A 20,523-nucleotide genomic window follows, 5' to 3' on the forward strand; every position below is an offset into this window, starting at 1 on the left:
TTCTGTCTTTAGGTCCGTAGGGTATTCGAGGATCCTGAGTCAGTTCTTGGGGAACTCTTACAATCACATATGCGCCAGACGGCAGAGCGCCACTACGGCAACCTCAAGAGGGTGAAGATCACCTGTTTCCACCCCACGAAAAGCCTGGTTGAACTAACATGTCATATTCTTGAGAGTGCGCCATCGCTTCAATGCCTTACATTGGACACGAAATGCTGTTGTTCTGGGGTTTCTCATAGCAAATCTGGCAAATGCTTCATCTTCGCTGTCAGAGCGTACATCGAGGAGAATTTTCCCTCTACCACTAGGCTAGACTTTCCGAAGCCTTGTACTTTAGATGACAAGTTATCATTGCCATCCAATGTTTAATGAGGTGTCTGCTTATTAAATTACTATGACCACTTATGTTTAGAAGGCTTATTTATTTGTTGATCTGATCTGCACCTCATCGGTGGTTGCGCCTTTGTTTGCCTCTTAGAATTTTGGTTTGGCTTAGGCTGTTCGGCAGCGTACGCGCTATGGGCGTTTTTGGTTTCATACCTGGCAGGTAGGTCAGCTGTCTGGCAACAATCCTGTTCACCAGGTGATCAAATCCGACGGCCTAGAAAAATTGCCTAGAATGGCAGGAAAAAAATTATAAACAAAGAATTTAAGAAAAGAACATGGTAGGATGTAGCGTATTATGATCCCTGCATGACACTAGCAGATTGGCGAAGCCCCCAAATATGAGATAACATACCCACGAAGCTTGATCCTTTTGCAATGGCAACATTTCAAATTTGTGGATAACCTTAGTACGAGGAGATCTACGTGCAAACAGTATGGATATTTTTTTTACCAAACCACCCGACCGAAGAGGCCTAGACAATTATGTAAATAATTTTTTAAATATTCGTAACTTTCCTTGAATATCAAATACAAATACATATATTTATTGCCGATACCAAATACAGTTATAACTTAACCATTATCCAATATCCTGACAATTTAGTTGGATATATATATCCCACCAATATCCAAAAATATATTCGATTAACATTTAGATTTAAATATTGTTCATTATACAAAGACTAACATACAAATAGTTATAATCATATATGGGAGCAGCCACACAACCTGAATTCTCATACGTTGGGCATTGCTTGTTGCGCCCTACGCTGTTGTTGTGCCCCCCACATTATATATGGATTAGAATCACTTAATCTTTTATTAGACCCCTATTAGATTAGAATAAAAAATCAAGTATTAGAAACACTATACATTGAGACAAACAAGAAAGATGTTATGATGGATCAATGGTTTTTGGGCGAAATGCAAAAGCTTAAGTGATCTAATTAGTGAAACACGTAACATACAGCTTGTTCGGCTGGTGCTGATACGATCGTGGATTATTACTGTGGTTTGGTGTGAGAGAAAAATATTGTTCTGGCTGAAAATTTACGATCGTTTACGACCCAGCGAACAGACTGATAGTATATGGGTGTAGCTATTACCTTTCGAAGAAATATTTGTAACCGACACTATTCATATCTGACTCGTCCCGTATCTGATACACATTCATTTGTATGCGTAACCGAGACAATCCACATTCATATTTGTATCCGTTAAGCTATCCACGTCCAACTTAAATCTGAAGGAAAATGTGGAAACCAATATGAGAGTGACAATATCCGATACGATCCCATTGCACATCACAAGTCCCACGAGAAAGCGTCTTGATGTATTTACGCTAACACCATAGCGCAAGTGTAGTGTGTTGACATCCCGTCTTTGCATTTGTTTTGCGTGCAGATCGCAGGTGACGCCGCCTACCGCCTAGTGCCTCGACTGGCCACACGCACGCCGGGCAGGGCCGCACCGCACGCGAGTTGGTCGTCTGGTTCCGTTCCGTCCGCCTCACTCGCCCGGGTTTCCACCTCTCCAGATCCAAATCCAGCGAGCGACAGAGATCAAGGATGGAGCTGGAGGTGGGGGCGCCTTCGCCGGCGAGGTACCTGGTGGGGGCAGCGATCATGATGGCCGGCGTGGTGCTCCCGCTGGCGTACATGATCTTCCGCAGCAAGCGCTCGCCGTCCTCCGCCTCCGCCTCCGCCGCGGGGCCCTCCTCCTTCTCCAAGCAGACGTAGGTGTGCTCTGCCTCTCTTCCTTCCTTCCTCCATGAGGTGGAGGTACTGGCGACGCATCAGATCTGCGCGCTCGCTTTTAACTGATCCGTGATGCGCCTTTGCTGCAGGAACAAGGGGCTTATCTGAGCGAGTGGGCGGATCGATCGCCTCCCCTGATGCTTGTCATTCTGTCTGTTTCGGCGTGGCGAGATCATGCAACTGCTCCTCGAGACTGGGCACCATCCCATCAAATTACTAGCTGATTAGGAGTTAGTTCCTCTTGTACCTTGTGTAGATCAGATCGATTGCTTGTTTGACTGATTTGATACAGTTATAAATGATGGGTTTACTTTTGAGTGCACTACTTACAAGCAGCATTCATACAAGTTTCAGTTTAGTTAAACAAGCCACTTGCCCTCTTCTGCTGGTTGGCTGGCTTATTGCGACAATTGTGTAGAATTCTTCTCTATGCTAGATTGCTAGTACTCCCTCAATTCCAAAATGTAAGTTGTTTTAGTTTTGTCTAAGTTAAACTTCTCTAACTAGACCAAGTTTATAGAACATCAAATTGGTTTCGCCAAGACCACCAGGAAATATGTCTTGCCAGTTGCCAGTGCATTTATTTGGTATTGTAGACGTTATTATATTTTCTATAGACTTGGTCAGAATTAGAGAATTTTGACTTAGGACATGAAAATGGCCTATGTTTTGGAAACGGAGGGAATACTACATTTGCGGTTTAATAAGGAGCACAATTGTTGTGCCATTCATCCATTTGCATCGTTAGCCGTATATGGATGCAAACCAAATGGTATCCATGATTGGTACTTTGAAGGTGTAGTTGTTGCATTGGCAGGTCTAACAGCATTTGGATTGCATTCGGGCACTGCTCCTGCCCTTTGTAGTTCTGATTCCTATGCGATCTTTTCTTTATTATATTATTGCTTCCCTCTTCAAAGTTCGGGTTGCTTTCTCCAGTAACCTTCTCTGTTCTATTCTAACGAACGCCTTTCATGTCATTCGCTTCCAGGAGCTGACACATACATTGTTGCTAAGTGCTTTAGTTTGTTATCCGATAATCCACATGACCTGATGTGCCCTGTATGTTTGTGTTCTTACAAGTTGGCTCTTAACAATAGAATTGTTTGTATTCCTGCACATAAGGTAGGCAGAGTAAACAAATCAGTGTGCTGCCCGAGAAAAGTCAGCTTGGTTGATATTATTGTTCTTCGGTTATTGGCTAACCTATATGATAACCATGATGCATTGCATTTGCACTTCAGATGGATCAGTTGTTTCCGTGGCCACATGAAGGGCTTGCCTTGTGGCTTGTGATCAAGATGGTAATTCTCGTGGAGGCAACTGGATATTCAGGGCCCACCATTCCTCAGGTAGGTATAAATGCAAAACAGTGGTTGCAAGTAATATCATCATAATGACTAGTAAAATACTGTTATGGCACTAGTTTTGGTTGTGGGATACAAATATTTTGGATGGCAAACATATTTGTCCCTTTATATTGCACAAGAAGCTTATATGGGCATATGTGTGCCATAAACTTGTGAGAAAAGCGGCACCTATTTGTTTTAAAGAGTTTTGACTAAGGAATAGTGATACCACTAGTTGTCTCTTTACACAATGTGTGAAATTAAGGTGTCTGCATCAAAGAAACTTTCTTCATGACAGGCAACCTTGGTCGCTTCCTTCAACTTGTGGCACCCTTTGAATCTTGTTTTCTCATGGTGTGTCCTCTGTCATTTAAATCCTCTGACATTTGAATGACAGAGAGAACATGAAAGTTAGATTTGTAGGGTGTGTTCACTGCTGCAGCTCTCGCTATAGTACCCCGTAGTTCACGAGCTGCAGCAGCCACAGCTGCCAACAATAGTTACAGGGTTTCAGAACCCCAGAACCTTTTAGAAATGTCGGAAGGACAGTTACGAGACATTGTTTGGCGTGGTGAAAAGGAGGTTTCATGCAATGAGAAACAAATTAATGTCAGGCCTGTTGAGATATGCATATCTGTGAGCTTTATGTATTCGTGTATTCCTAGGATCCGCCAGATTGCGAGGTCAAATAATCAGCCAGAGTCGGGCAGTTGGGCATGTTTATCAGTTTAGATTTGTTTGTCTTTTGCTTCACTAAAAATTCATTTTTTTTACTTCTGTTTTACTTTTAATATTTGCTTTGAGATTAAACTTTTTTTTTCTGAAAAATGGAATATTGAATCAAACCCCGATATATTTAAGACTGTCCCTTCTGAAGTTGACATACCCTCGTTGACTGATCTGGTTCAGATTCCAGAACAATGCCATGACATCCTCGAGCGCCGGAGCGCGTCAAGATCACTGGTTTCTACCCTGAGTAAGTCCTGAGTAAGTGAGAAGTGCCTGCTGGGCCTAGCTTGACGTGTCCTTGAATCTTGAGACCGCAACATCACTCGAAAAGGCGCGAACTGAGCCTAGCTCAGTTGGTTAGGTTCCTTGTGGTGGAACCTGCCCACCCAGTTTAAGTTCTCGACTTGATATGGGTGCTCGCATTTTCCTGGATTTATTTTAGGATTTAACGGCGTTATTGCTTTCAGTGGTAGGCGACGTTCCCGTCGACAGCGAGACGCCTTTGGTGACTTCATCAATCTTGAGATGTGCCGGCATAGTCTTTCGGAGGTGCGCATAGGGGTAGGGTTTGCATACATGTATTCATATGGATGAGTGTGCGTGCGTGTTGAGCGTTTGCGTCTGTACTTATGTAATTCGCAAAAAAAAAAAAAACATCACTCGAAGAGGCAGGGCACCTCCTAGTCACATAATAATACAGATGGAGAGACAACATACTCTAGTATGATGATCCTCAGTATACCAATTGCAATTGCATTCCAATGCATTTCCTACCCCTGTAATGCAGCTAGGGCACATTGTGTTTGGTCACGCAGATGAGCACCTGAGATAAAATGCTGCTTTTATATGTTCCTATTTTTCTGTGTTCTGGTTAAAGTCACGCTAGCTTCTACCGGAGTGTTTGGCTGGGATGAAATAAAGCACTGTTTATGCTGTAACACTGTTTATGCTAAAATTTTGTAAGAGAAAAACACTGCTTCGGCTGGAAAAAAAACAAGCTGAACTTGCTCAGCCGAACAAGCTCTACAGTTTTCATCATCAAACGTTTATCCCATTGTTGCGCCTGCACGAAGTCTTGTGCCATAGACATTCTCTATTGCCACTTAGAGATGCTGGCCGTGCTACCTGTGTATCTCATGCATTTCTGAATTACTGGAGATATCGTCCCAGCCTCTACTCAAGTGTTGACACTCTGGGCTCGAAAGAAAATCCGTATGGAGATAATAAAGTATATAGAGATTGTACTCGAGTAGTTGATGTGACTAAATGAAACAGAGTTATACGTACAATCATACTACAACAGTAAGGCCTTATATATATAATGTAACTGATCTGGAACCTTCATGCAGATAACCAGAACCAGCACACCATCCGCGTTTATGGCACGTTTGGATTGACGGACATACCGATCCAGAATCATCGGAACCTAAAATCCGAATCTGGATTATCTGTTTGGTTTGCATCGTGAGTTGAACGGATCTGTTACCGACTCATCCTTAGTAATCTTCCCTGCTAGCGTAATTTGAAGGACTGGATGATTCTTCAAAAACTGCTGGACTGACGAGAGAACTGATTGATTCTGGATCAAGCGGTGCCGCAATCCAAACAGACTGAGCTTAAGTAGCTGAGCATTCGAGATCCAGTAGAGACTCGGGGACCAGCCTGTGATTACTTTCTCCTTGGTTCATCTCCTCGTGCTTCTCCTTGCTTGGAAACTTTTCATCCTGCGTATAGGAGTTGGAGTACATCTGTCCATGTGTCTTTTTCATCTCGCAAAGATGTCCTGTCCAGCGCCTGACGGATGGATTCAAGTGTTTTCCATTTGCCATGTTCAGGTACCGGAGCTTCGTGTGCTGTGTGCATGATGGCTTGTTTTCTTGAGATCCCTCCCACCTGCGTCAGATGCCAGAACACCGCCACCATGAGAAGCTTAACTGCTCGAGCGTGTGCAGATCGCCGGCTTCTACCTCTACCCTGCGAAGAGTCTTCTGGAGCTAGCATCCTATGCCCTGGGCACATCGAGGAATCGACGCAACTAGCGCCCGGACGCCCGGCTTCAGGGGCACGTCCGGACGCACCTAATCCATGTAACGTTTCGATCTCGACCATATACAATAGGGACATAGCGCGGCCCATCCTCCCGCTCGCGCGCAGCTCGTCCTCCCGCTACGCCGCCATCCCTGCGAATAGAACGAGGGCGCCCCCGCGTCTGAAAACAAGCGCGCCCCCGCGTATGGCCCATCCACCGCTGCGCCGCCATCCCCCGCGCGTGCCGCCATCCCTTGCACGCCTGTTGCCCTCCACGCCCTATCCCCACCGTGCTCCGTCACCTTGCAACACGGAGCAATACGAGATGCAAACATCACAAGTATTACTTGTTTGCAACATCTGAACAAGTCTACTGCAACATTAGAACAAGGCGACTGTAACACCAGAACAAAGTTACTGCAATGCGAGATGCAAGATCAGAAAAAAAGAGACTAATACAACAAAGAAATATTACTTGTTGCAACATTAGAACAAGGCTACTGTAACAACAGAACAAAGCACAATGCGAGAAAGCAACATCAGGAAAAAAAGAATAATGCAACAAAGAAATATTACTTGTTGCAACATTAGAACAAGGCTACTGCAATGCGAGATGCAACATCAGAAACAAAAAAGAGACTAATGCAACAAATAAATATTACTTGTTGCAACAACAAAACAACGGCTACTGCAACAGAGCTCGCCGGAACCCTAGCCACCGCCGCGTCCCTCGGATCCAGAGGAGGAGGAGGAGGAGCGCTCAGATCTAGAGGAGGAGGTGGAGGAGGGCTCAGATCCAGACCTACCTCGCCGTAGTCGCCGCCGTCGCCCTCGTCTCTAGTGGGGGTCGCATGGAGGTCGCAGAGGGAGGGAGGGAGCGGCGGCGACCTGCGCGGGCGCGGCGTCTGTCCCGGGGCGGCCCGAAGAACGACACGTGGCATGGAGGTCGCAGAGGGAGGGAGGGAGCGGTGGCAGCGACCTACGCGGGCGCGGCAACGAGTGGGTGCGGAGAGGGGGGGGGGGGAGCGGGCGAGCAAACTGAGCAAGTGGAAGCGGGGGGGGGGGGGGGGTTCACGGGATGGATAGGAGCGGTCAAGTCAGTTTCGGTGCGGGTCTGTCCGGACGGGATGGACGCCCGCACAATATCATTATCGTCGAGGAAAAGGTTTCCTCCACGGTTAGATTAGATGTTCAGGGTCCACCGCATCGAGAGCCTTGGCAATGAAACTTTAGATGCCTGTGCTCTGTTTCTTCAACTTTTTCTTGTTTCCACCTAACTATGGCCTTAAGACGTGTTTGGTTGGGTCATCCTGCTATTAGTTGGTGCACACGCTATTCTATGTGAAGTTCAAGAATCACCGTGATAAAAGTAAAACCGAAGTTGTCTGTAAACAAAGCCCTGCTAGTTGGTGCACACGCTATTGAAATGATATTCATTTTCCTACTATTTTTGCACCATGCGATTTCTTGTTCTTCTTTTTTTTGAAACTGCACCATGCGATTTCCATTAGGCTTGTTTGGTTCAGCTTGTCGCACCTGTACAGCTACAGCCTATAACATTTGCAGTCAAACTTGTACTTTCTCCGTACCAAAAGAACGACGCTACGGATGTGTGTCAAACTTTTTATAAAATAAATATTAATAATATTTATATTAGTATATAAATTTATTATAAAAATATATTTACTATTTATACTAATTATACACTATAAATATTAATATTATTCTATTATATATAATTGCTCAAAGTTAAAAATATTTGAAGTTAAAAATATTTGTTTATAGGATGGAGGGAGTATTATATATCCGGCGTCACCCTGCTCGTGTCAGGGGAGAGGGAGAGAGAGGAAGCAGAGAGTAGAGAGGGAGAAGGAGAGGGAGAGAAGATACACAGTAGGAGATATTTTTAACCGGCGCTGAGTAGAAACTTGGTGTGGTGAATCACAATAGGCAATTCAGAGGTGAATGGTGTGTTTTTATAGCTTTTTATCTGTATGGCTCTGGAAAAATGGCTCTTCCTTTTATGGTTCTTTTTTTAAAACTTATCTCTATGGTCCTGAAACGAACTTTTAATCATTCTTTGGCTTTTCGTCCGTTTTTTTCATTTGACGGTGTTAAATCAAGGGTAAAAAGACCGTTTTGACCCTGGCGTAAAAAAATAAATTGTAGAGTTTTGTATGTTTGTTTTATATTTGGAGTAATATTAAGCAAATAAAAATTCACACATAACAGTAGGGCATATTTGGAGTATGTAATACACATAACAATACATATTTGGAGTAATATTAAGTAAATAGAACACATAACAGTATATGATGTGCTCTAAAAATTTTCACAGATGCATTGTAATTAACCATGTCTCACATAAACAAGGTCTCACATAAATCCATCATAGTTTTAGTCACACATAAATAAGGTCTCATATAAATAAGGTCACACAAGAGTGCTAATTCAAACATACACTGGTCTTACATACAACTAGGGAAATGTCCTAATAACTAGAGGAGGGGTGAATAGACTATTAAAAATTTCTATAACAACACTTAATAAACCAGTTAGACAAATATGAGAAGAAACAAGTATTGCGCTAGCCTACTAAAAATGCAAGCCACCTACCACAATTCTAGTTTCTATAGTTTCTATCCCCACAATGGCTATGTCACTACATTAAGTTAGTGTGCTCTCAAAAGCTAACTAAAGAGCCACACTAACCAAACTAACAAGCTCTCACGACTAGCTACACTAAAGATCCTGACAACTAGTTTGCGATAATATAAAGAGAGAGAGAGCGAGATAGTTATACCGTCAAGTCGAGGAATGAACCAATCAATCACAAGAATGAATACCAATCACCTCGAAATTAAATAATGAACACAATGATTTTTTATCGAGGTTCACTTGCTTACCGGTACGCTACTCCTCGTTATGGTGATTCACTCACTTGGAGATTCACGCGCTAATTGGCATCACACGCCAAACCCTTAATAAGGTGCCGCACAACCAACATAAGATAAGGATCACACAAGCCACGAGCACTTTACTAGAGTACCTTTTGGCTTTCCGCTGGGAAAAGGTTAAGAACCCCTCACAATCATCACGATCGGAGCCGGAGACAATCACCAATCTCCGCTCGACGATCCTCGCTGCTCCAAGCTGTCTAGGTGGCGGCAACTACCAAGAGTAACAAGCGAATCCCACAGTGAAACACGAACACCAAGTGCCTCTAAATGCAAACACTCAAGCAATGCACTTGGATTCTCTCCCAATCTCACAAAGATGATGAATCAATGATGGAGATAAGTGGCAGGGCTTTGGCTAAGCTCATAAGGTTGCTATGTCAGTGCAAATGGCCAAGAGAGTGAGCTTGAGCCAGTCAAATGGTATTTATAGACACCCCAAACAATAGAACCGTTGGCTCCATTATTAGGCTGACTGCACGTCGACCGGACGCGCAGGTCGTGTGCACTAGACGCACCGGTTGTGTATATCGGACGCGTCTGGTCACTACCTGACCGCTATGTGTCCAATTCAAAATGAAGTAGTCGTTGCTGCCACGAGTACCATGTGACTGGACACGTCCGGTGTGGACGACCGGACGCAGGACGGGCAGCGTCCGGTCGAGTCCAGAGAGCTCCTAGAACCGCTATGGGCCGACCGGACATGTCCGGTCACTCCGGACTGGACGTAGGAGACTCAGCATTCGATCAAGTCTAGAGAGCTCCCAGAGTCGTTCTGAGCCGACCGAACATGTCCGGTCACACGAGACCCGACGCTCCTAGAGTCCGATCAAATATAGCGCTGAAACCTGAGACTCGCTGATTCACACCGGACGCGTCCGGTGTAGCGACCGGACACGTCCGGTCGCTCTCTACAATTTAGTACTGAGCCACAACACTTTGACCGGACGCTGAACAGTAACTCCTCAGCATCCGGTCGCTCCACTGAGCCAGAGTTCGGTCGTTAATACCAGACGCGTCCGACCGCCATACCGGACACGTCCGGTCACTCTGTGACCAGCACGACTAACTCATTTTCAACTCTATCTTCTTCACCCTTGCTCAAATGTGCCAACCACCAAGTGTATCACCTTGTGCACATGTGTTAGCATATTTTCACAAATATTTTCAAGGGTGTTAGCACTCCACTGGATCCTAAATGCATATGCAATGAGTTAAAGCATCTAGTGGCACTTTGATAAGCGCATTTCGATACGAGTTTCACCCCTCTTAATAGTACGACTATCGAACCTAAATGTGATCACACTCACTAAGTGTCTTGATCATCGAAACAAAATGGCTCCTACCACTTATACCTTTGCCTTGAGCCTTTTGTTTTTTATCCTTTTCCAAGTCCAAGCAATTTATCATCACCATGCCATCACCATCATCATATCATGATCTTTATTTGCTTTATTACTTGGAGTGGTGCTACCTATCTCATAATCACTTTGATAAACTAGGTTAGCACTTAGGGTTTCATCAATTCACTAAAATCAAACTAGAGCTTTCAATCTCCCCCTTTTTGGTAATTGATGACAACCCTTTCACAAAGATATGAATTGAAATTCAATTGAATCCATGTTGCTTGCCCAAGCATATTTACCATGTGTAAAAGGATATGGACAATTTCATGAACCCTAAATGGTAGCAATTGCTCCCCCTACATATGTGCTAAGAGCTTAGATTGTAGCTTGCACATATGCTTAGATAGGAAATATAGGAGACAATGTCTACAGAATGATGCTAAGGTATAAAAGATGGACCTTTGAAGTGTGATACCAATCGAAGTGCACCAATATACCATCCTTAGCACCATTAGTAACTAGACATACACAAAAACTAGAATACCTCATGAGATCAACATTAGAAGTAAGGGTCTAGTTTTCATAATGTGAGCATGAGTCTAGTTACTTAACCTATGCATGCTAGTTTTCTATTTCATCATTTAAACCTACAACTAGCATACACCACACAAGCATGGATATTGAAATTTAAAACTTGTGCCATACAAGCAAACATATGAAATGCACAAACAAATGTGCCATTCAAGTTCATGAGCTTGCTCCCCCTACTTGTGTGCTCAAAATTTTAATTGATCCCTTTCCTTTGTCATATCTCTCTCCCTATGTCAAATTCTCCCCCTTGTTGTCTTTTCACTATCTTAGTACAATATTTCTTTCCTTAACACTTATATCTTTGTTTTTCTCCCCATTTGTCATCAATGACCACAAAGGTTCAAAATGTAGATAGGTTAAGATTATCAATGTCAATCATGGGGTGAGAATCATTTTCTAAATTTGGTCCAATCTAGAATACTTGCCAAAGATATTTAACTCAGTTTGATCCAAGGATAAGCTTCTTCACACCTCCAAATAAGGTTTATCTTATACCATGTTGAGTTAAACATTTAGAGCTCATTTTCTAGATCAAACACTAGGTTTACAAGCTCACAAACAAGTCATATGCTACCACTAGACTAAAATAAGCATAGAAGCAATAGTGGTACTATACAATCATTAAAATCATTTTATTTTCATGAATGAGCCTATTCAATGTGAGAGATGACTAGATGCACTAAACATGTCCTTAGCAAGGATTTATACCATGCCAATCAACTTTTACCTTGGATTGCTCGAATGAGAGGCATGTCATATAAGTGGGGGATGCATCAACACATATTTGAGAAATCCAATATGTTCAACTCATTTCTTAGCTTGCAAAATCTTTTCTCATCCAATGGCTTGGTGAATATATCGGCAAGTTGATCTTCTATGCCTACACTCTCAATGCAAATGTCCCCTTTTTGTTGGTGATCTCTTATGAAATGGTGGCGGACATCAATGTGCTTTGTTCTTGCATGTTGAACTGAATTGTTGGTCAACTTGATTGCACTCTCATTGTCACATAGCAATGGCACTTTTTTGAACTTGATTCCAAAGTCACTCAAAGTGGCCTTCATCCAAAGTATTTGTGCACAACAACTATCGGCGGATATGTATTCAGCTTCGGTGGTTGATAAAGCAACACTATTTTGCTTCTTTGATGACCATGAAACAAGTTATCTTCCCAACAATTGACATGTGCCTGAGGTGCTCTTTCCTTTCAACCTTGCATCCCGCATAATCCGAGTCGAAGTAACCAACTAGCTTAAACTTTGCTCTTTTGGGATACCACAAACCAATATTTTATATATGCTTCAAGTACCTCAATATTCTCTTTGTAGCCTTCAAATGACTTTCTCTTGGTGAGGCTTGAAATCTTGCACACATGCATACACTAAACATGACATCCATCCTTGATGCGGTCACATAGAGTAGGCTTCCAATCATAGACCAATATAATTTTGATGCACCATGTTGCCACTTGCATCACTATCCAAGTTACCATTTGTTCCTATTGGTGTGCTAATGGCTTTACTATCACTCATGCCAAACTTCTTGATCATGTCCTTGATATACTTGCCTTGACTCACAAAAGTATCATTCTTCAATTGCTTGATTTGAATACCAAGGAAGTAACTTAACTCTCCAATCATGGACATCTCAAACCCATTAGCCATCATCTTGCCAAATTCTTCATAAAAGTCTTGATTGGTTGATCCAAATATGATGTCATCAACATATATTTGCAACACAAATAAGTCTTTGCCAATCTTCTTGATGAAAATAGTGGTGTCAATCTTGCCCATCATGAACTCTTTTGAGAGTAGGAAGTCCCTCAATCTATCATACCATGCTCTAGGTGCTTGCTTCAAGCCATACAATGCCTTCTTCAACTTGTACACATGGTTGGGCTTCTTGTCATCTTCAAAACTAGGAGGTTGCTCAACATATACTTTTTCATTGATGTAATCATTGAGAAATGCACTCTTAACATCCATTTGATAGAGTTTGATGTTGTGGGCACAAGCATAGGCTAGCAAGATTCTAATTGCTTCCAATCTAGCAATCGAGGTGTCGGGTACCATAAAACGGGGTACCCCGAGCGTACACCAAAAGAGGCATTAAAATCTTGTCAACGGCAAAGTTAGAGGGAAAGCCACAGGCTCATAACCGGCCCCGTCCGAGCCCACCCAGCTCTTTGCATCGCCTCAGGCCTCTCACGGGAGGTCTCGGCAAGGAGACGCAATCTCCGCCTCGTGTGAGACCTCTTGCGGAAGGCCTCGACAAGGAGACGCAATCTCTACCTCGCGCGAGACCTCTTGCGGAAGGCCTCGGCAAGGAGACACAATCTCCGCCTCGCGTGAGACCTCTTGCAGAAGGCCTCGGCAAGGAGACCAATCTCCGTCTCACACGAGGCCTTATTCTCCGTCTCACGCGAGGCCTTATTCTCCATCTCACACGAGGCCGGCTTATCCATAGCCCGTCGCCCCCGCCTCGGTCGGTCTTCCCGACAGCACGTCATGTCCCATTAATACGTCTTTCACTCCTGCAATCTCAGCCAGACGACGGCTCAACACCGCAGAATGGTCGACGGGACATGAGGTCGCATCGGCGCCATACCGGCTAAGACAGGGCACGGTGGGGATTACCGGTCACTGTATTCTGATGCTATGCTCACGATCAGCGCCCGCACTACACTGTGCCCTGCGATCCCCACCTCGAAAACAACATGACATGGACGGCCTAGCCTGGGTTATCACCGCCTCCGAGCTAGAGCACCAGATCAACCGCTCTCTCAGGGCCTTGGCACTATGCACCAAGGTCTCGGCTATCTTGGGATTCGTGTTTGCCGAGACCCCCCCTGTGGTGCAGCCTCAGCACTGACCCAGCCTCGGCCACGTGCACAGTCAATCCACAGCGACTTGCATGCTGACCGCCGCACCCACTCTGAGGCAGCCCTAGAGCTCCCATGACGCACAGGATCGGATGTGACCAGCACGCTGCCTCAGTGCCCCAAGGACGGACCACTCCGACGACTACACCGCCATAGGGCTTGGACGCGCCACCTTTGTTTGCACGACGCCGTATAGTTAGCACATGTACTATCCTTGTCCTCCCTTCAACTATAAAAGGAGAGGACTTGGGCCATTTAGGGGGGACGGACAAAGAAGAACACCCTGTAACACACACATTTCCCTGCCGCCTGAGAGCAATGACTCAGGCAGCCCACATCACACCACGCTGAGACCTAGGACTGGCTCCCTCTCTCACCTAGCTTGTATCCCCCTACTACAAGCATTTTGGTACAAGGAATACAAGATTGATCCCCCAGACTGGACGTAGGGTTCGAATTGCCCGAACCAGTATAATCCTTGTGTCTCTTTGCATCACCATCTGGAATCAGGAACACATAGGATAAATTCACTAGTTGGTTGAGGACCTCCCGGTCCGAAACACTGACAGTTGGCGCGCCAGGTAGGGGCCTCTATGTGTCAATGTCATCATCCCAATAGGTTCCAGATGGTAGACCCCGTATGACCACTGCGTCTCGGCACGGTGGTGTGGTTCGAGAGCCTAGAGTTCATGTCTCTAGGGCACGAATACGACATGGTACTTCTCACACCTCGAGCCCCGCCTGCCAATGACGACGTCACGCATCGGCAGCCTAGGCGTAGGCGACACCCAGGCGGCCGTTCTCGCTGCGCTCGCCAAGCACGACGTGAGCAAGATCATCCCGATGCCACACAAACCTAGGGCAACTCACTGCTCTTCGCTGGCACCCCACAACCAGCTGTTGGCGTAGGGTCCCTGGTTAGGGATCTGTCTAGCCTGAGCATGGACAAGGGAAAAACACCGGTGGCACCTGACGACGCCCCGACATCAAGCTCCACTCCACCAATCCTTGAGGAGCTAACTCTGGCAGAACAGAGCCCGGTGACGGCACTATCTCCATACCCCTTCGGGTTGAGGAATGCCGCCGCATCTTATGCTTACGCCTATGCTTCCGCTCACGCGGATCTCTTGGAGCACCGCCAGCGCTTCGCTCTCAACTTCAATACCACCACGTCGACCCACACCCACGCTGACTCCTTGGAGGAGGACGAGGCATGGGCTAGAGCAAATTTCTCCGACCTCCACGACCGTGAGACCATGCGCCGCTTCCTGACCGCTAGCGACTATTGCTTTGGCTACTCTGATTCTGACAGTGAAAGTACTTACGATCCCACTCGTGAGTGCTTTGACGTTGGGCTTGGGATGCCAAGCATAGGCGACGAGGACGAGGGGGTAGATAACCACACTCTGCTTCATCGAGGAACGGGCGATGCTATGCCTTCACATATTGTCCCACCGGCGGCACGGAACGAGAACCTTGCCCTCGGACAATTCTGGCGCCCGGACCTGGAACAACTCCGCGAGCTTCAAGCCAAGGTCGAGCAAGATCGACTCCTTCTGCAACAGCTCCGAAGCACTCTCGAGCAAGAGCAGCAAGGCCACAATGATGGCGGAGGAGCCTGACGATGGGCTCATGACATGCACCATCGCATCAATGACGACGAGGGGGACGACCGTCCCCCAATCTTTAATCGCACTAGCCAGAATGTCGTGGCTGTGGCAATGCTAGTGCGCGCGATGCTCGAGCCCTCCACCATGGAGGGACGGTGGGTTCACGGTGAGCTCTAGGATCTCCTCGAGACCACCATGGTGCAGCAGGCTAAGAGTTCCACCTCTTGATGGCGCGATGCCGTCTCGGACCTCCCCTCAGCACCGCATCAGCAGGATAGGGAGGCCTCGGTTCGTCCCAAACCCGTTCGGGTGCTGGCGGCTGGAAGGGTCCCCCCGGTCCACGACCACCTCGATAATCGACGTGAGGTGCAGGGTGACCATGAGGTGGTCAGCCAACGATGATGCCACGACGATGAGGGGCCCATCCGAGGCTACCACCCACATCGGGGCAGCCGCTACGATAGTGGAGAGGACCGCAGTCCTTCTCCTGAACCACCTGGCCCTCGAGTCTTCAGTAGAGCCATCCGCAATGCTCAGTTTCTAGCCCGGTTTCGCCAGCCAGCCAACCTCACCAAGTATAGCGGTGAGACCAACCCCAAGCTCTGGCTCGCCGATTACCGCCTGGCTTGTCAGCTAGGCGGCGCCGATGATGACCGACTCATCATCCGCAACCTTCCATTGCTCTTATCAGACTCAGCGTGAGCCTGGCTTGAGCACCTTCCTCCCTCTTAGATCCACGATTGGCGCGACTTAGTTTGGGTCTTTGTCGGGAATTTCTAGGGCACATACGTGCGCCCTGGAAACTCCTGGGACCTTAAGAGTTGTCGCCAGAAACCAGATGAGTCTCTTCGAGACTTCATTCGGCGCTTCTCGAAACAATGCACCGAATTGCCCAGCATTGGTGACTCAGAGATTGTCCAGGCCTTTCTCTCTGGCACCACCTACCAAGACTTGGTCCGAGAATTAGGCCGAAACATACCACGTTTGGCTGCCGCGCTCCTCGACATCACCACCAACTTCACCTCAGGCGAGGAGGCTATAGGGGCCATCTTCCCCATGAACGACACCAAGGGGAAGCGGAGGGACGAGGCCCCTGAGGCCTCGGTTCCTCGCCTCCCCAAAAGGAAGAAGAAGGATCGCCAGGGGAAGCGGGCCATCCTTGAGACCGATATGGTCGTGACCGTAGAATGCAAGAATCTCTAAGGACCCAGGGGCCCCAGACCCTTCGACGACATGCTTAAGAAACCCTGCCCTTACCACCAAGGCCCGGTCAAGCACGCCCTCGAGGATTGCTCCATGCTGCGGCGTTACTACGCTAGGCTCGGGCTCCCCGACGACGACGCCAAGCAGAAGGGCGCCGGTGACTAGGACGATGACAAGGATGACGGGTTCCCCGAGGTACACAATGCCTTCATGATCTTTGGTGGACCCTCGGCGTGCCTTACGGCACGGCAGCGAAAGAGGGAATTCCGAGAGGTCTTCTCGGTCAAGGTGGCCACTCCTCGGTACTTTGACTAGTCTTGGGAGGCGATCACCTTTGATCGAGATGACCACCCTGACCATGTTCCGAATCCCGGGTAGTACCCACTTGTTGTCGACCCGATCATCGGCAACACTCGACTCTCCAAGGTGTTGATGGACGGAGGCAGCGGCCTCAATATCCTATACGCCAACACCCTAGAGCTCTTAGAGATCGATCGATCGAGGCTCCGAGGCGACGCCGCACCCTTCCACGGCATCGTGCCAGGGAAACGCACGTGACCCCTCGGGTGCATCGACCTTCCCGTCTACTTCGGCACCCCCTCCAACTACCGCAAGGAAGTCCTTACCTTCGAGGTGGTCGGGTTTGGAGGAACCTACCACGCCATCCTGGGGTGGCCGTGCTATGCCAAGTTCATGGCAGTTCTCAACTATACCTACCTCAAGCTCAAGATGCTAGGTCCCAGCGGTATCATCACGATTGAGTCCACGTATGAACATGCATACGACTGTGACGTTGAGTGCATCGAGTACGCTGAGGCTCTTGCCGAGGCCGAGACCCTCATCGCCAACCTTGACCAATTCAGTGGCGAGGCGCCTGACTCCAAGCGTCGTGCAGGGACGTTCGAGCCCACAGAGGCCATCAAGCTTGTCCCGGTCGACCCCGCCTGCCCTAACGACCGAGCGCTGAGGATCAGCACCACCCTCAACATCAAATAGGAAGCCATGCTCGTTGACTTCCTCCGTGCGAATGCCGACATATTCACATGGAGTCCCTCGGACATGCCGGGCATACCGAGGGAGGTCGCCGAGCACACCTTGGATATCCAGGCCGGCTCTAGACCGGTGAAGCAACGCCTATGCTGCTTCAACGAGGAAAAGCATAGGGCCATCGGTGAGGAGGTGCAGAAGCTATTGGCGGCCGAATTCATCAAGGAAGTGTCCCACCCAGAGTGGTTGGCTAACCCCATGTTAGTTAGGAAGAAAAATGGGAAATGGAGGATGTGTGTAGACTACACCGGTTTGAACAAAGCCTGTCCAAAAGTCCCCTTCCCATTACCCCGAATTGATCAGATAATTGACTCCACTGCTGGGTGCAAGACCCTGTCTTTCCTTGATGTGTATTCTAGTTACCATCAAATCAAGATGAAAGAGTCCGACTAGCTCGCGACTTCTTTCATCACCCCATTCGGCATGTACTGCTACGTGACTATGCCTTTTGGCCTCAGAAACGTAGGGGCCACATACTAGCGGTGCATGACCTAGGTCTTTGGCGACCACATTGGGCAGACCGTTGAGGCCTATGTGGACGACATCGTGGTCAAGACCAGAAAGGCCGAGGATCTCATCGATGACTTAAGGATAGCCTTCAAATGCCTTAGAGAGAAGGGGATCAAGCTCAATCCCGAGAAGTGTGTGTTCGGGGTCCCCCGAGGCATCCTCTTGGGATTCATAGTCTCAGAGCGCGGCATCAAAGCCAACCCAGAGAAGGTCTTGGCCATAACCAGCATGAGACCAATCAGAGACCTCAAGGGAGTACAGAGGGTCATGGGATGCCTTGCGGCCCTGAGCCGCTTCATCTCGTGCCTCGGCGAAAAAGGCTTGCCTCTATACCGACTCTTGAGAAAATCTGAGTGTTTTTCTTGGACCCCCGAGGCCGAGGAGGCCCTCGACAGACTCAAAGCACTGCTCACAAATCCTCCCATCCTGGTACCCCCCGCCAGGGACAAGGCCCTCTTACTCTACGTCGCCGCAATGACCCATGTGGTCAGCGCTACCGTAGTAGTAGAGAGGCCGGAAGAGGGGCATGCTCTACCCACCCAACGACCTATTTACTTCATCAGCGAAGTGCTCTCTAAGACTAAAACGCGTTACCCCCACATCCAGAAGCTGGTCTACACCATAGTCCTGGCTCGCCGCAAGCTGCGTCACTACTTCGAGTCTCACCTAGTGACTGTGGTATCGTCTTTCCCCTTGGGAGAGATAGTCCATAACCGAGAGGCCTTAGGCAGGATAGCCAAGTGGGCCATCGAGCTCATGGGGGAAACCTTGACTTTTGCACCTCGGAAAGCGATTAAGTCTCAGGTCTTGGCCGATTTTGTGGCTGAATGGACTGACACCCAATTACCACCTATCCAAGTCTAGATAGAATGCTGGACCATGTACTTCGAAGGGTCTCTGATGAAGACCGGGGTAGGCGCGGGACTCCTCTTCATCTCGCCCCTCAGAATACACATGCGCTACATGGTGCGGCTCCACTTCGCCGCCTCCAACAATGTGGCCGAGTACGAGGCCCTCGTCAATGGCTTGCAAGTCACCATTGAACTTGGGGTACGGTGTCTCAACGTCCAGGGCGACTCGCAGCTCGTCGTCGATCAAGTCATGAAGGAGTCAAATTGCCTCGACCCCAAAATGGAGGCTTACTGCAAGTTGGTTCGTTGCCTAGAAGACAAGTTCGATGGTCTTGAACTAAACCACATCGCACGGAAGTACAACAAGGCCACCGACGAACTAGCAAAGATGGCCTCGGCACGGGCTCTGGTCCCCCTGAACGTATTTGCCAAGGACCTTCACAAACCTTCTAATGACTACACCTTGGTAATGGAGGGCCCACCTGTGGAAACCACGGTGGGGCTCGATGCCCCCTCTACTACCAAGACCCCCTCGACCGAGCCTGAGGTCATGGAAGTCAACACCAAGCCTCCGCAGAGCAACCAGGACGTGGATTGGCGAATCCTGTTCCTCGATTGGCTTGATCAGGGGGAGCTTCCTAGCGACAGGACCGAAGCCCGATGGCTTGCGTGCCGAGCCAACACTTACATCCTCTGCAATGATGAATTGTACAGGCGAAGTCCCTCCGGTGTCCTCCAATGATGTATCACTGCCGAGGTAGGCCGAGCCCTACTTTGGGACTTGCACGTAGGTGCCTGCGGGCACCATGCGGTGCCTTGGACGCTCATAGGAAATGCTTTCCGCCAAGGGTTTTACTGGCCGACGGTGGTCGCCAACGCCACCAAGCTAGTACGCTCCTACGAAGGATGTCGGTACTATGCTCGACAAACACATCTCCCGGCCCTAGCCCTCCAAACCATCCCCATCACATGGCCATTTGCCGTATGGGGACTCGACATGGTTGGGCCTCTGCAAAAGGCCCCTGGAGGCTACACCCATCTACTGGTATCAATCGACAAGTTCTCCAAATAGATCGAGGCTCGTCCGATCAATCGAATCAAATCCGAGCAGGCAGTGCTGTTCTTTACTGATATTATCCATAGGTTTGGGGTTCCTAACACCATCATCACCGACAACGGGACACAGTTCACTAGCAAAAAGTTCCTGACGTTTTGCGATGACCACCACATCCATGTGGCCTGGTCGGCCGTAGGACACCCAAGGACCAACGGCCAAG

General features: G+C 47.8%; 1 protein-coding gene, 1 long non-coding RNA gene and 1 pseudogene across 2 annotated transcripts; all 3 read left to right on the plus strand.

Moving 5' to 3' along the window:
- Nucleotides 1-369, plus strand: part of LOC136544241 (F-box/LRR-repeat protein At3g26922-like) — a 41,570-nt pseudogene extending 41,201 nt beyond the window's left edge.
- A 3,013-nt stretch (nucleotides 370-3,382) lies between these two features.
- On the plus strand, nucleotides 3,383-5,074 carry LOC136546548 (uncharacterized). The gene is made up of 2 exons (XR_010781397.1): nucleotides 3,383-3,496; nucleotides 4,403-5,074. It is a non-coding gene; the product is annotated as an uncharacterized lncRNA (long non-coding RNA).
- A 14,284-nt stretch (nucleotides 5,075-19,358) lies between these two features.
- Nucleotides 19,359-19,988, plus strand: LOC136544242 (uncharacterized). The gene has a single exon (XM_066536468.1). The coding sequence runs from the start codon at nucleotides 19,359-19,361 to the stop codon at nucleotides 19,986-19,988; it is 630 nt and encodes a 209-aa protein (XP_066392565.1).
- Nucleotides 19,989-20,523: the final 535 nt, after the last annotated feature.

This window comes from Miscanthus floridulus, chromosome 3 (genome assembly GCF_019320115.1).
Source record: "Miscanthus floridulus cultivar M001 chromosome 3, ASM1932011v1, whole genome shotgun sequence".
Taxonomy (NCBI): domain Eukaryota; kingdom Viridiplantae; phylum Streptophyta; class Magnoliopsida; order Poales; family Poaceae; genus Miscanthus; species Miscanthus floridulus.

Bases quoted from the DNA above. Each gene is read 5' to 3' on its own strand.
- LOC136544242 (XM_066536468.1), top strand. From the start codon at position 19,359: ATGGTGCGGCTCCACTTCGCCGCCTCCAACAATGTGGCCGAGTACGAG.